Source organism: Podarcis tiliguerta (genome assembly GCF_965153285.1).
Source record: "Podarcis tiliguerta genome assembly, chromosome: 5".
NCBI classification, from domain to species: domain Eukaryota; kingdom Metazoa; phylum Chordata; class Lepidosauria; order Squamata; family Lacertidae; genus Podarcis; species Podarcis tiliguerta.
The window spans coordinates 76,523,343-76,539,983 of record NC_139538.1 but is presented as its reverse complement, the minus strand read 5'-3'; the positions used below and the strand labels follow the sequence as shown (position 1 = coordinate 76,539,983).

At 47.6% G+C, this 16,641-nt stretch overlaps 1 protein-coding gene across 2 annotated transcripts in view; it reads left to right on the top strand.

Annotated features, from left to right (window-relative positions):
* Positions 1 to 16,641, top strand: part of NRG3 (neuregulin 3) — a 602,711-nt gene that overhangs the window by 244,144 nt on the left and 341,926 nt on the right. For both annotated transcript variants that reach the window (XM_083440046.1, XM_083440045.1), the window contains exon 2: positions 12,111 to 12,240. In XM_083440046.1, the coding sequence (XP_083296172.1) occupies positions 12,111 to 12,240 (130 nt within the window). The remainder of the gene's footprint in view (positions 1 to 12,110; positions 12,241 to 16,641) is intronic.

Below are 16,641 nucleotides of genomic sequence, written 5' to 3'. Positions count from 1 at the left end.
GGAAAACCAAGGGGTCTATGAAATACCCTGCAAAGTCTGCCCAGCCACGTACATTGGACAAACAAACAGACGAATAAATGCACGTATCGCAGAACACAAGAATGCCGTCAAAAAAGAAGAAAAAACTTCCTCTCTTTTCCAACACATGAAAGAAACAGGACACGAAATTAATTTTGCAGATTCCAAATTGCTCTTTAACATGGAACATCACCACAAGAGAATAATCATGGAAGCCATCGAGATAGAGAAACACCCTCACAACATGAACAAGCGTGACGACACATCCCGCTTGCCAGACATCTGGAAATTAGCCCTCCCCACAAAATCTGACACCAGATCCAGAGGCACACAGAACGCCATCACCAATCAACCACACCAGACCCAAACCCAGACCCTCTCCACAGATAAATTACAGACACCATCCAGTAGCCAAACCAGGGTGGCACCTCCGGATGCTGCACCCCCCTGCAATCCCTACACAGATCTGGCTGGCACAGGCCACAAAACCACAGCTCGCCCCTATACACGAAGCCAAGCCAGAGCACAACCAAGTGCAGTACAGCCATCTTCTCAGAAAAACTCTTCACAAAGTTCAAGAGTTCAAGACACGAAGGCTTTAGCAACTAATCCACACCTAATGACCCACCTAAGTGGGATTCAGGAAATCACTCAAGAAATCACTCAAGATATCCCTCAAGTAATTAAGGAACAAAAGAAGAAAAGGCACACTAGCCTGGGAACCTCCTCTCTGCCCAGAACATTGGAGGCTATACACCACACCTCCTCAACAGTATTTATAGGAACTCAAACACTGAGATCCTGCTCTGTTCCAGTAACAAGAAGCCGAAAGCACCAGCCTGAAGATGACGAGTGAGACCTCGTCGAAACGTCGCCTAGACACCCCAACTTTTACACGGGAAGACACCCGAGGACACCAAAACCTGCATATATATATATATATATATATCCTCTGATGTATGCAGGATTAGAACACTGCAGTTTCAACATTGTCTAGGTAGAATTTCCTCCCTATTTATTTAGACCCTCCCATTTATCATGCATTCACAACAATGTACAATGGATCTCAAATGGGAGGTAGAGTAGGGCCCCTTACCAGACTAAGACAGCCCCAGGTCTACCCACTGTAATCAAGTAGGAAGACTGACCTTAAATCATGCCCATCTTAGGCAGTCCCTAGCAGTGTTTCTCAAACTTGGGTCCCTAGCTGTTGAATGGACTACAACTCCCATCATCCCTAGCTAGCAGGGCCAGTGGTCAGAGATGATGGGAGTTGTAGTCAAACAACAGCTGGGGACCCAGGTTTGAGAAACACTGCCCTAAGGTGCTTTGGCCTCATATTTTTAGGGCTTTGCAGATTAACACAAGGCTAGAGAGGTGTCTCCCTGCACAGCACATGTTGTCGGTGGTCAAGACATTGAGAGTGGCTGTCTATAAGGGCAGACTGAGTGGCTCCTGCCCTGATGCAAGTGTGCAAGAAGAGAGGGAGAGGGAGAGAGATGGGAGCTGCTGCTGCCTGTTGCCATGTCTTTAAGCTGAACAAAACCTTGAGTTAGAATGTCACCTAGAGGTGAGAGTCAAGTTGAGTTCTGCTTCTCTGTCTTTGTGAATGAAGGTTCTATGTGAATGGTGGTTGGCTAAGGGGTAGAGCCAGTGGGAAGAAGAACCCTCTCCTAGGGCAACACCTGCAGGTAGGTCTGGGAGTGAGGGCTGTGAGGAAGGGCTGAAAACCTTTGTCAGTCAGAGGGGTGAAGTATGTGGCACACTGTTCTGTCTGAGGATAAGGCAGCTTCTTGCTCTGCCATGAATGCTCATCTATCAGCTGTACTTCAGTGAATAGACATGTGGTGATACAGATGTTCCAAAGCTGGAACAGCCGCTTCCCAGTTCCTAAATTGTGCCTCTTTGTCCATGCTGTAGAAGGGCAGATCTGGGTATTGTGGGGATCTAATTGGGATTAATTTAGATTGTCATGCTTTTTATGCACCAAAACATATTGCAGAGTTTTGCAGTCATATGGATTTGAGGTTGTGCCTACGACGGAAAATTATTTGATCCTGTCAGTTCACCTCCATTCAAGGCTTCTCTTTAGTATTATATAATTTAATTGGTGCAACTGCAGAGCTTCATAATATATGTATTTTCAGATGTGGACTTTCCTGCCCCACCCCCCTGTGGATTGTCCTTTTCTACATTAAATTACAAGCAAGCCATCCGTTCTGAAAATATTCTGAAAACTAAAGTTATTCCTGAAAGTTTGCCATTTCCCATGCACTTTTTCTGGAATTGAAATCAGAAGCACCTGAAACATAAATAACAGCTGGGGGAGGACTGATGTTCTCTCCCTCCACTACTCCACCTAAGAAGGACATCAATTAAGATTGTCCAGCTTCTCAGTTATTTACTAATTATTTTAGTGGGCATATATTTAATAAGGTTTCATAAGGCATACAAATTATTTAGGTTCTTTTGGAATCTGTACCTCCATATAGCTGATTGATTTAAAGTTTAGGTGTCATCCGCATTGCACACTTGATCTGCATTTGCCCTTTGGGGCAATATTTTCATAAAGAGATCCAGATACCACATAGTTAATTTTTAACCCTACAACCCTCCACAGCACACCAATTAATCCCCTCCCCTTTTCTTCTGGGATATTGTCATGAAACCCTTACAGTACTTGTTTTGACCAGAGTCAGTAATGGACGGATAAAATAAAATGAAACATTTATATGGATAAGAAACCCCTCTGTCAAACTACTCTCAGCCCTTTTATAAGTTCCTTGTCCATCTGCAGCCACAACAGAAACTACTTTCAAAGCTCTCTAAGGAAAATAAGGAATAAGCTCTTCTAAAAGTCAGTTTCCAGTATACCGAAAATTTTGCCCATTTTCCATTTTATGAAATATATTCCACAAAATTGTGCTGGCAGTTTCTGATTTTCTCCCCACCCCCACCACCTTTTTTGGAAACGTTCCATCTTTTGCATAAATCTCCAGTGGTTGTCAAGCTTATTTTTGTAATGCAGAAATGAAAGCACTGTATTACAGTTGAATGACTACCAGGGCACTGGGCACTCGCTGCCCTTCTATAAAGAGAATGATGCTCCTGAAATTACTATAATTCCACATTTCCAGAAGTAGGATTCACCCCACCCCCGTAATATGGTGTTATATCCACCAGAGAGTGGCTGTCAGATGAAATCTAATTGAATGGAATTGGATTGTCATTGTATTGCATGTTGAGCATGCAGCAGTTTAAAAGTGCTGATTAAAAAATAGAATGTAACTTCTTACTATTTAGCTTGGCGAAGGAATTCCTGGTAAATGGGTAATGGAAAATTAAAGGCTATCTTGACGTACAGAATGGCATTGACTTAGTTGAGGATGGTGAGCCAGAGTAGCTGTTGTTCAAGCATGTGCAATGAAGGTTTTAGGCTGTGGCAACTGTGGAAATAATGAGAACATTGTTTGCAAATGACCCTTCCTGAAATTTCAGTGCACCCAGGAGATGAAAATTGGTGACTTTAGCTAAGATGTTCAGGGTATACATTCTCTTGCTGTGGTATCACTAAACCTATGTGTTCCCCGTTTCTCCATTTCCACCCAACACTTTTGAAATGCTCTCTGGTTCCATTCCTGCCTGGTCGCAGCCTAGCTTTAGTTTCATGGAGCGCCTGAGTGTTTAGGGACTATAGGCAATGTAGGGAAGAATTGCTTCTAGATTTTTCCGGGAGAGGTAAACGCCAACATAAGAAGGAAGTTGAATGTAGCCTTGAGCATAATGAAGAGTGGTCACAACTCCTCCATATGGGCATGGCCCAAAGTAGAGGCTTCGATGGGAGTGTATTTCATAGTTTAACTACGTGCTGTGTGATCTCTATTTGTATCTTACTTTTCTACTCAGGAGCTTAAGCTTGTATATGTTTTCCTTTTCTGTGTCTTTTATATTTACAACAGCCTTCTGAGGTAGGTTATGCTATGCTAATATATGCACATAAGCAGTAGATCTTGTCAATAGATTCTGGTGGCTGGCAATGAATGAAGGGGCCTAATCCACCTGCAGTGTACTAGGCCCAGAAAATTCTGTTGGCATCCCTGACAACTACTACATGTCAGAGGAAATGTTGTGTTGTAGCCTCCCCTCTTACATACTAGTTTGTGCTGGATTTTCTGGGGCTGGATCCCTGGCTGGTTCTGAACGTTCACTTGCAACATTTGATTTCTTGAAAGGGGTATTTAGCTCCCATAGAGCTGATATGTGACTGTAATTTGAGCACCGAAGAGTCATCAGTTAGGCAATACAAGAGAACCATGCCATATATTTTGAATGTTTTCTTTTGTAGGACCCAGCATACAGAGTGACTTGTGTCATGTTCACATTTTAGAGGACAAGGTTTTGCAATAATCGTCTTGAAGGAGATCATTTTTGTAAAACTGAAACCTGTGTTTTCGGTAATCCCTGCAGTGGTTTTCCTTTCTTAGTTAAAAATGTGCTTGCTCTGTTTCTCTTTAGAGCACCATGTTCCAAGCGTCCCCTTTCAAAATGATGTTGTAACAAAAATATGTGTGGTCTTGGGAGAAACAAACAAATCATGTTGTGTGGAAAACCTTTTCATCTTGTAACTACAATGAATGCAACATAAAGCAAACTCTGGAGAGAGCTTTTTAAAAAATGTCTCTTCCACATTAAGTAGCCATTTTTTTTACCTGGTCTTTGCTGTTTGGTAGTCGGTAGTCCCGCCCAGTGCTATTTTTCTAGAAAAGAGGTGTCAGAACCCACCATGAACTTGTTCTCTTATAATGGCAATGGTGCCCACCAGAGAGGTGCCGGAACTCAGTTCTGGTGAATTTCAGCTGAAAAAGGGCCCTGGTTTCTCTCCTGTTGCATGACATTTCAGTTACCCTCTTCTAGATATGCTCTACTTGGCAAGTTATCACAGTTTGAAAGGGTTGAGTAAAGCTATGAAGGGAAATTATTGTGGTGGTAACTAAAAGTTCTCTCACCTTGCAACCTGTCTGACTCCAGTATTGGGATAATACTGACTAGGGTTAGTAGGGTTACTACATTGTCTCTGATGAGAAGTCCAGTGTCTGCAGCTTTCAGTTTTTACTGAGATCTCTGTTGCTGTCGCTACTGAGTGGTCATAGTTGTTTGTAGAATATGTGATATAACCCCTGGGTGTTTCCAGCCCTAAAGGGATTGAATTGAAAAGTATTTCTAGTCAATATTTTACTGATCTCAGCTTCTCCAGACCCTCCAAGTGTCCCCATTTTCCAAGGGACAGTACCATATTTACAGAAGCTGTCCCGGTTTCTGATTTGATCCCATAATGTCCTGCTTTTCCTTAGGGTAGTCCCTATTTCCATTTGAGGAAATGTTGGAGACTAAGGAGTTATGTGACCCCCGAGCCAAGGAGAAAAGTAACTAGACAACATGTGCTGGTCCCGGGGGTAAGGTACCTTGGGTGTAGCAGAGTCCACACGAAGAGGGGCAAGGTCCGAGGCAGAGTGCCGGGCGGTGAACAGGAACGCTGGAACAGGAGGCTGTGCAGGGAACAGGAACACCGGATGGTCGGGGACAGGAGGCCGAGCAGGGAACAGGAGTACCGGATAGTCAGGAACAGGAGGCCGAGCAGGGATCAGGAACGCAGGAAGGTCCGAAGCCAACAACGACGTTGCTCCCGCAACCTGGGGCCGGGCTGACTGGGCTTTTATCCTCTTCTAAGGCCAGGGGCGGTCCCAGCCCCCAGGAGCCCCGCCTCCTCTGGCCTTAAGGCGAGCACTCCTCCTGGGGGCAACCAGTTCCCTTCGCCTCTCCGCTCTAAACCTCTGCAGATCAGGAGAGGCCGAAGGGTTACTGGGCCCTGGAGGAGGCTCACCTGTGGCCACTGAGTCGTCAAGCCTCTCTGGGGCCAGAAGGGCTTCACCTGGGGCCAGCTCCTGATGCACTGCCACAGGTGCAGGCTCTTCAGCATCTAGGCCTTGCCCCAGTTCAGCCGGCCCTGGAGGCGGGGACTCCTGTGCAGGCCGGGATTCCTCTGTTTCATCCTCCGAATCGGAATCCCAGGCCATCACACCATCCCCCCTCCCAGGCCCCCCCCTCAACCGAGGGTCCGGACCCGGCTTGCCGGGGTACGTCGCATGGAACTCTCGGAGGCAGGCAGGTGCGTGGACGTTGGCCGCAGGTTCCCAGGAACGGTCCTCCGGTCCGTACCCCTTCCAGTCAATGAGATACTGCAGCTTTCCCCTGCGGTATCGGGAGTCCAGGATGCGTTCCACCTCGTACTCAGGCTCTCCCCGAACCAACACTGGCTGCGGTCGGGGACGGTTCGGGTGGAACTCGTCGGGTGGGGCCACCGGACTCAAAAGGGACCTGTGGAAGACCGGGTGAACCTTCAGGGTTGCGGGTAACCGGAGACGAAATGCCACAGGAGAGACTTGGTCTACGATAGGGAACGGGCCGGTGAAGCGGGCGTCCAACTTCCGCGAAGGTCGAGAGGGGTGGAGGTGGCGAGTGGAGAGCCAAACCAGGTCACCGACGCGAAGTTCCGGCCCCACCTGGCGGTGGCGGTCGGCCTGGGCCTTGTACGCTTCCTTGGCCTGGTGCAGTTGCTCCACCAAAAGCTGTTGCTGGGACTGGAGCTCTTGAAGCCACTCCGTCACCGCCGGGACTGCGGATGTCGGCAGCACCTCTGGAAACAGCCGTGGATGATAACCATAACTGGCCTGGAACGGGGTCTGCTGGGTGGACGCATTCACCGCGTTATTGTAGGCGAACTCCGCCAATGCCAGGTGGTCGACCCAGTCATCCTGCTGGTAGCTGCAGTAACACCGGAGGTACTGCTCCAGCACCGCGTTCGCCCGTTCCGTCTGGCCATCGGTCTGTGGGTGATAGGCTGACGAGAGGCAGACCTCCGTCCCGAGGGTCTGGTGTAGTGCTTGCCAGAACCGGGATGTGAACTGAACGCCCCGGTCGGACACCACGCGCTCAGGTAGGCCATGCAGGCGGAAGACATGCTGAAGGTACAGCTGAGCAGTTTCCTTGGCTGTGGGTACAGATGGACAGGGAGCGCAGTGCACCATCTTGGTGAAATGGTCGGAGAAAACCAGAAGGCAGGTACAGCCACGAGACGAGGGTAAGTCCACTACAAAGTCCAACGAAACCGTGTGCCAAGGGTGCGGTGGAACTGGCAATGGCTGAAGTAGGCCGGGGGGTCGCCCGGTAGGTCCCTTAGCGCGCCGGCAGACATCACAACCAGCAACGTAGCGAGCCACGTCAGCCTTCAGGCGGGGCCACCAAAACTCTCGACTGACCAGATGGGTGGTCCGATACCGTCCAAAGTGCCCCGCTGCTGGGGCATCATGGGCCATCCGGAGAACCTCCAGCCGTAGTGGCCCTGGCGGGATGTACAGACGACCGTGGTGCAGCAGAAGGCCCTGATGCAGGACCAGCCCCGGATACTGTGGGCTGGACCCTTCAGCCAGCTCCCGGAGTCGTTCCTGGGCCCAAGCGTCGACCCGCTGCTGTTCCCGCACCCGAACCTGCAGTGGCTGCGCCTCCTGGGTGGCCAGGAATGCAGCCGGAGGTAGGATCGTGGTGGGTTCTGCTTGCTGTACCGTGTCTGCGTTGTCTTCAGGTTTCCGGGACAGGGCATCCGCCTTCTGATTCTGAGAGCTAGGGATGTAGCGGATCCGGAACTGGAACCGGGAAAAGAACAACGCCCACCGGATCTGTCTTTGGTTCAGCTTGCGGGTGGTCTGGAGGTACTCCAGGTTCCGGTGGTCGGTCCTCACCTCCACCGGATGTCGTGCCCCCTCAAGATGGTGGCGCCAGACCTCAAAGGCTACCTTGATGGCCAGTAGTTCCCGCTCCCACACAGTATAGTTACGCTCCGCTGGTAGGAGCTGGCGGGAATAGAAGGCACAGGGTAAGAGTGGCGCTTCAGGACCAATCTGTTGAGACAAGACGGCACCGAGAGCCGTACTGGAAGCGTCGGTCTCCACCACAAAGGGTCGAGAGGGGTCAGGATGTTGTAAGATTGGTGCCCTCTGGAAACAGGCCTTCAACCCCTGAAACGCCTCCTCTGCCTCCTTGTCCCAGGAAAACGGCGTCTTTGGGCGCAGTAGCCGGGTCAACGGGGTGGTGCGATGAGCATAATCAGCGATGAAGGTCCGGTAGTAATTGGCGAACCCCAGGAAACGCTGTAGGTCCTTGCGGTTCCGGGGTGCCGCCCATTCTTGAACCGCTGTCACCTTCCCCGGGTCCATTTGCACCCCTTCTGGAGAGAGCCGGTGACCAAGGAAGTCCACAGTCCGCTGATGGAACTCGCACTTGCTGAGCTTTGCGTACAAACGGTGCTCACGCAAGCGCTGCAGCACGGTCCGGACATGTCCCTCATGGCGGGCCGGGTCACGGGAGTAAATCAGTATGTCATCCAAATACACCACCACGTACTTGTCTAACAAGTCCTGAAACACGTGGTTGATGTAGCGTTGAAACACAGCAGGCGCGTTGCACAAACCGAAAGGCATAACCAAATATTCGAACTGCCCGTACCGGGTCCCAAACGCTGTCTTCCACTCATCCCCGGCTCGGATCCGAATCAAGTTGTAGGCCCCCCGGAGGTCCAGCTTGGTGAACACCTGTGCCCCTTGCACCCGCTCCAGCAGCTCCGAGATAAGGGGCAAGGGGTACCGGTCTGGGACGGTAATTTTGTTCAGGGCTCGGTAATCATGGCAAGGGCGGAGTTCCCCACATTTCTTCTTAACAAAAAGCACCGGTGCCGCGGTGGGCGAGGTGGAAGGCCTAATGAACCCACGCTCCAGGTTCTTGCGCAAGAAGTCCTGCAAAGCCTCGCGCTCTGGCTCTGTTAGGGAATATAAGCGACTCACTGGTAAAGGCGCTCCGGGTTGGAGGTCTATGCCGCAGTCAAAAGGCCGATGCGGCGGCAGCTGGTCTGCCCCCCGTTCCTCGAACACGTCCTGGTAGTCCTGGTACACGGCTGGGAGCGTGGGTGCTGCCTCCTCTGAGGGCGCGGACGCCAGCGTTCCGGATTGAGCATGGGAACATGGGACTGGGAAGTGCACGGTCCGTTTGACCCAGTCAATCTGAACGTTGTGGGCTTCCAGCCAGTCCATCCCTAGCACCAGGGGGAAGCGGGGCATAGAGGCAATGTCCAAAGTTCGCAACTCCCGGTGCTGCTGGAGACACAGGACCAGAGGCTGGGTCTCCTGAGTAACGGCACCTGACCGCAGAAGTCGTCCGTCAATCGCTTCCACCTGGACCGGTACTGGCTTGTTCCGAAGTGGCACCTGATGATGGGCGGCAAAAGCAGCGTCCATATAGGAGCGGGTTGCCCCTGAATCTACCAAAGCATGGGTGAGGATCCAGGGCCCACCTGGAGGGTATAAACGTACCGAAACCATAAGATGTTGCAAGTCCATTGGTGCGGGCCCATTCTGTACGGTTTGGGACCCCCGGTAGCTAGGGCCATCAGCTACTGGGGTTGGCGGTTTCCCTGCGGCTGGCGTTTCTCAGGGCAGGACCGAGCGAAGTGTCCACTTCCGCCACAGTAAAGACAGAGATTTCCATCCCGACGCCGCGCCTTCTCTGCGGGGGAAAGGCGTGGCCGCACTGCCCCGAGCTGCATAGGCTCCTCCGTTAAATCAGTTGTGACCGTGGGGCTGCCGGAAAAAGCTGGTGCCGTGAACTGGAAGTGTCGGCGACCCCGGGCCTGACGACGATCCTCCAACCGGTCGTCTATTTGTAGACTCCGTTGAATGAGAGTGTCCAGCGTGGTGGGGCGTTCCATTGTGGCCAACTGGTCCAGTACCTCGTCCGAAAGCCCTTCGAGATACTGGTCCCGCAGTGCCGAGTCATTCCAGGTCAAGTCCTGTGCCAACAGCCGAAACTCCGTGGTATATGTGGCCACCGTGGACTTGCCCTGTTTCAAATGCCGAATCGCCCGGTTGGCTTGACTCTCTTTCTGGGGGTTGCCGAACGCGGCCTCCAAACGATTGCAAAACCCCGTATAGTCTGCCAGCAAGGGGGAGTCTTGCCTGAGTAGCGGCAACGCCCACTTGGCCGCCTGGTCCTTTAACAAGCTAATCAAAAAGTGCACCTTGGTACGGTCGTCAGGAAAGTTCCGGGCTCGCCCCTGAATATACAGTTTGGCCTGGGCCAGGAACATGGGAAAGCTGGCCGGGGCTCCATCAAATTTCTCAGGCAAAGCCACTGGGTACTTGCCCGGAGCCGGGGCGTCGGCCCCAGGAGCCGGTAGGGCTTCCAAGCGTTGCTGAAGTGCCTCAACCGCGGCACTGAGCTGCTGCACGGTGTGAGACAAGGCCTGATTCTCCTGGGCCAAAGCCACCAGTGCAGCCGCCTGTTCAGCCATGGCCTCTGGCTCTTCCCGAACGCACCCCTACGAAGGGGGAGTGCGGGAGGGGGCGGGAGCAAACTGTGCTGGTCCCGGGGGTAAGGTACCTTGGGTGTAGCAGAGTCCACACGAAGAGGGGCAAGGTCCGAGGCAGAGTGCCGGGCGGTGAACAGGAACGCTGGAACAGGAGGCTGTGCAGGGAACAGGAACACCGGATGGTCGGGGACAGGAGGCCGAGCAGGGAACAGGAGTACCGGATAGTCAGGAACAGGAGGCCGAGCAGGGATCAGGAACGCAGGAAGGTCCGAAGCCAACAACGACGTTGCTCCCGCAACCTGGGGCCGGGCTGACTGGGCTTTTATCCTCTTCTAAGGCCAGGGGCGGTCCCAGCCCCCAGGAGCCCCGCCTCCTCTGGCCTTAAGGCGAGCACTCCTCCTGGGGGCAACCAGTTCCCTTCGCCTCTCCGCTCTAAACCTCTGCAGATCAGGAGAGGCCGAAGGGTTACTGGGCCCTGGAGGAGGCTCACCTGTGGCCACTGAGTCGTCAAGCCTCTCTGGGGCCAGAAGGGCTTCACCTGGGGCCAGCTCCTGATGCACTGCCACAGGTGCAGGCTCTTCAGCATCTAGGCCTTGCCCCAGTTCAGCCGGCCCTGGAGGCGGGGACTCCTGTGCAGGCCGGGATTCCTCTGTTTCATCCTCCGAATCGGAATCCCAGGCCATCACACAACATTTAGAAAACACCTGAAAGCAGCCCTGTATAGCATGGGTAAGCAAACTAAGGCCTGGGGGCCGGATCTGGCCCAATCGCCTTCTAAATCTGGCCCACGGATGGTCTGGGAATCAGCGTGTTTTTACATGACTAGAATGTATGCTTTTATTTAAAATGCATCTCTGGGTTATTTGTGGGGCCTGCCTGGTGTTTTTACATGAGTAGAATGCGTGCTTTTATTTAAAATGCATCTCTGGGTTATTTGTGGGGTATAGAAATCCGATCATTTTTTCCCTTCAAAATATAGTCCCCCCCCCCAAGGTCTGAGGGACAGTGGACCGGCCCCCTACTGAAAAAGTTTGCTGACCCCTGCTGTATAGGGAAGTTTTTAAACGTTTAATGCTTTATTATGTTTTTATATATGTTGGAAGGTGGTTGGGGCAATCCAGTCAGATGGACGGGATATAAATAATTAAATTATTATTGTTGTTCTTCTTATTGTTGTTAAAATTTGTATTCTGCCCTATACCCGCATGTCTCGGGGTGATTGTTATTACTCTGGAATAGGGCACCACTATTTTCATTGGAGAAATGTTGGAGAGTGTGCATTCTTTACACTAACTGGCAGTGACTCTGCAGTGTTTCCTAGCCCTGCCTGGAGGTTCCAGGGTCCCGGGATCTTCTGCATGCAAACTATGCACTCTGTCTCTGAACTTCAGCACAGTAGACCCTGTATTCTGATGGATCTCCCCCTTTTATCTGCTAGATGCTGTTCTGAAAGTACTCCTGGTCTTACAGTTTAACTTTGTGTAGACAGGATGTTGGCCATTGGCCTGATCCTGCAGGCTGTTTTCATCACTTATCTCCAGTCCATGTTATCCCCTAGCTCTACCATCCCTGACCTTGTTTTTTGAAACCAAATGTTGGCTATTTGGCCAAGGACATACATCTCTAATATGTTTTCCTATACTGACAGCATTTTCTTTCCATTGTTCTTTCTCTCCAGATACCACAACATACTCCACTGAACAATCTGAGCACTTTAAGCCATGCAAAGATAAGGATCTTGCATACTGTCTCAACGATGGGGAATGTTTTGTCATTGAAACCCTGACAGGCTCCCACAAACACTGCCGGTAAGTGTTAATATACTTGGCATCAATAATAGCAGTGCAAATCACCACTGCATCCCAGGAGGGGGAGAAATGGGAAAATATTTAAAATATTATTCTTGGTCATAAATGAGCAGAAACCACAAGAGGTCAGGTATTCTTTTTTGTGATTATCAGAGAAACTTGTAATGGACAGCCAAGAGTTATAAAATGATAAAAAATGATATTCACTAAGAAGGTTCTCCCGAAACATGGAGGATATGTTTAATGTTGAAGTGTGAGGACAAGGAAAACTGTATACATTTTGCAGGTAGAAGCTGTTTTAAAAAATAACAATAATTATAATTCCCGCTTGTGATTAAAGTTTGCATTATGTTTGAAACTAAGAGAGGAATTTTGATAACAACACATCCTGTTTCAATAGAAAAAGTATTTCTAATGATCAGTACAGTTGAATTAGTGATACTCAGTATTATATACAGGGTTGACTTCAGGAAGTTTGGGGCTTCTAGGGAAGAAATTTGTGAATGGGCCCCCGACCTGTAGAGAGGATGAACTGTATGCAAGATATTGGCTAACAGCAAAACATCCAGTCTATATTCTGTACCAAGTCTCCTGCAAGGGGGATATTTAACCCACAGATCAGACTTCCCCTTTTTGTGATGTCCTATTTTCCACCAATTTCTATATATACTTATTATAGATAATCCAGATCCCTTTCTACTGCAGTTATCAGGTGAAAATAGAGCATTAGTAACGAATTATATATTTTAATCTGGCGTAGAATATTGTATGCCTTGTTTCTGCATATACATTAGGCAACATTTTTATTTTAAAGATAGGGACAGCTTCAAAGGAATGTCACAGTTGCCCATGGGCAATGCTTGCCTTTCACATTTCCACAGCTGAAGGAAAAGTCAAAATTGTGGCCCCATATCCCTGCTGTGGAGTCACTTGTTGTTTTTAAATGAACACACAGCTAAAGGCTGGAAAACAGTGCCTGTCTGAAATCTGGTGACTGAAGTGACTGATTCATGCTGCTTCTGTACAAAACTAGCCCCGCCCATATCTTACGTCTTATGTCTTGTAGAATTGATTGTTGGATTGTTGTAATTGAAATATTCAACTAGACGCTCATGATTAGCACCAACTGTTAGATCACATAGTGGAGTCAACCTCCAAAACAATTCCCCCCCCCCCCCCCATCCCTTCGTTGCTCCACCACAAACTTTTACAGTCATGATTTGGAAGAGTTCTCTCACATTTTCACTAAAAAAAGTTTATGAAAATGGTTCTTGTGTGAGTGATCCTGTACTTTACAGTTAATAGCACTCTTTGGATTTTGAATACAAAGGTCCCCTGTATGCTTTGAACACAAATGCTTCTAAATAGTGAAGTTCTTATTGCTAGAGTGGTAGTAGCAGTAGTAGTAGTACTTATTAAATTTATATAATGCTCCACACCCACAGGTCTTAGAGCAGTTCACAAGATAATATCACTATATAAAAACACAGGATACGTAAAAACAAAAACAACCAAATAACACTCCTCCCCCCAAAAAACCCCCCCACACATTTAAAATGTTCCAAACAATACCTATAATTAGAGGCATAAAGTGTTTTAAGGAATGGCAGAAAGACCTTGCCAAGTTTATTTGGCAAGGGGAAAAACCACACATAAAATTTAAGCTACTAACAGAGTTGAAGGAAAAAGGAGGCATTGCGGTCCCTGACCTTAAACTGTACTTTGAGGCAGAGAGCTGGGCATGGATTAAGGACTGGATATTAATTAAAAACACGGAAGTCCTAGATCTGGAGGGATGGGATATTGTGTACGGGTGTCATGGCTACATAGGCTATGACAAGGTTAAATCCCACAAAGGATTTTTTAATCATATTGTGAGAAGGGCATTATATGGGAGAGGAGTAAAAAATCAGTAGTAACCAAAACACCATGGTGGCTGTCACCAATGGAATCTATGTTGGTTCACAGAATAAATATGAACAGCGATTGGTTGACATATAAGGTTTTAGTAGAGGAAACAAGTAGTGATCCAAAAATAAAGGACCTAAGCGAATTGAAACAGAAGGGGATAACCTGGCTGGAGTACTATCAACTAAAAGCCGCCCTTGAAAAGGATAAAAGAACCAAAGGATTTGACAAAAAAATATCCTATCTGGAGAAGGATATTTTATATGATAATCAAAAGACATTTTCAAAAATGTACAAACTACTTTTGAATTGGCAAAGAAAGGAGGAAGATATCAAAGAAATTACAGTAAAATGGGTGAGGGACCTGGGACATATGATCAAACCCGATATTTGGAATGAATTATGGACTAAAAATATAAAATTCACGGCTTGTTTCCTTATAAGGGAAGATCTTATGGAAATGTACTATAGGTGGTACCTGACCCCTGTAAAACTTGCAAAAATAAATAAAACAAACAATAACAAGTGCTGGTGATGTAAGGAACAGATAGGAACATACTACCATATGTGGTGGTCCTGTCTAGAGATACAAAGACTTTGGAACATGATTTATGAAGAGATAAAGAGATTGATAAAAACTACATTTAGCAAGAAACCGGAAGAATTTTTACTAGGAATGGTTTCAGATAATATTCCCAAAAACAAAACTAGGCTATTTATGTATGCAATGTCAGCAGCAAGGGTTATAGTGGCAAAACACTGGAAAGATAAAAATACACCCACTAAAGAGGAATGGGTAGTCAAATTGTGCGAGTACTTAGAGCTCGCAAAGCTGACAGATGCAATAGGAGATAAAATTTAAAAATTGGTGAAAGAAGAATGGGAATGCTTAAATAATTATTTAGTGGACAAGGGCTCAACAAGAAAGACCTGGCTATGTTTAGAATGATACCGCATAGAGAAATGCTCCCTGATACCAAAATGAGGGATTCCTTTGGAATGCAGATAGAGAGAACTGATAAGAATAATGATCTGTTGTGAGCTTGACAGAAGTGTACAATAGATGAGCTTTCCTGCTTTGGCTCATCTTCCTTTTTCTTTTTCTTTTCCCCCTATTTTTCTTTTTTCTTTTCTTTTATCTTTCCCATAGTTGCTTATGTTTTGTATCATGTACTTCAATATTTTTTGTAGTTTTTGTAGTTTTTTTTTTGTAGTTTTTTTCATTACTATTAAGGAATTTTCCTTTGTAATTTTGGTTGTCTATATTTATATGTACTTGTTTAAAGCAAAATAAAAGTTAAAAATAAAAATAAAAAAGAGCAGTTCACAAGATAATATCACTATATAAAAACACAGACTATATAAAAACACAGAATACTTAAAAACAAAAACAACCAAATAACACTCCCCCCCAACCCCCCCCCCACACATTTAAAATGGCCATTGGATGACAATCAACCAAAGGCCTGCTTAAAGAGGAACATTTTTGACTGGTTCTGAAAGATATATAATGAAGGTGCCATGTGAACTTCCCTGGGGAGAGCATTCCGCAGATGCGGAGCCACTGAAAAAAAAGACCCGTTCTCATGTTGCCACCCTCCAGACCTCTCATAGGAGGCACACAAAGAAGGGCCTCATTATGGTTAGTTCAGTGGGATGTGTGTGAATTCGTGTGACAAAATTCACTTCGCACCTGGGTACCAGAGCCAATGGTGGGTGGAGCCAGAGCCAAAAGTTATTGAAGTTTTGCAGCAATGAAGGACTGTATAGCTGTCTCTATGGGACCCCATCTGTATAGACATCATATTAGAAACACATGAGATTTGACTGTGGGCTGCAGGTTCCTAGAAAATAGAATGGACCCCCAAAAATATATATACTGTGAGGGGGGAAAGTACTGCAATGAGCTGGGATTACAGGTAAGACCTCTCCCTTACAGCAGGTGCTTCTAATCTCTGCTCGTTACATACAGTGAAGATACCAGGTAGCCTGACATCTGGCTGGTTGATAGGGGATCAAATACTTATTTCACTCATTATAATGCACATCAATCTCTGACTTTTGTCTTCTGGGTTTCTGGGGGCTTTCCTGTTGTTATTCTGTCTCTCACAGCTACAGAGGGAAAACGGGCAAATTTAGCAGGGGATCAAACACTTTTCCCCCTCACTGTACACACACACACACACACACACACACACAGTGTGTGTTTTTTCTTAAAAAAATGTTTAGAGGTAGTCTCATTTTCCTACTCATATTGAAATACTGCCCCTCAATGAGGCCAAACTTAGATTCACAAAATGTTTAGGGGTATGCGCCCCCATATATATATATATATATATATATGGCATGTCCTTGTTCTAGCCTACCATTAACCCTGCATTAATTGATACTCTAACATGATGCTGTTGTATCCTTTACATTCATCTTGGGGCAGAACAATTGAGATTAAAATCAAGGAAAGGGCACCTCCTCTGGAATCTACTCCCTGAAGTT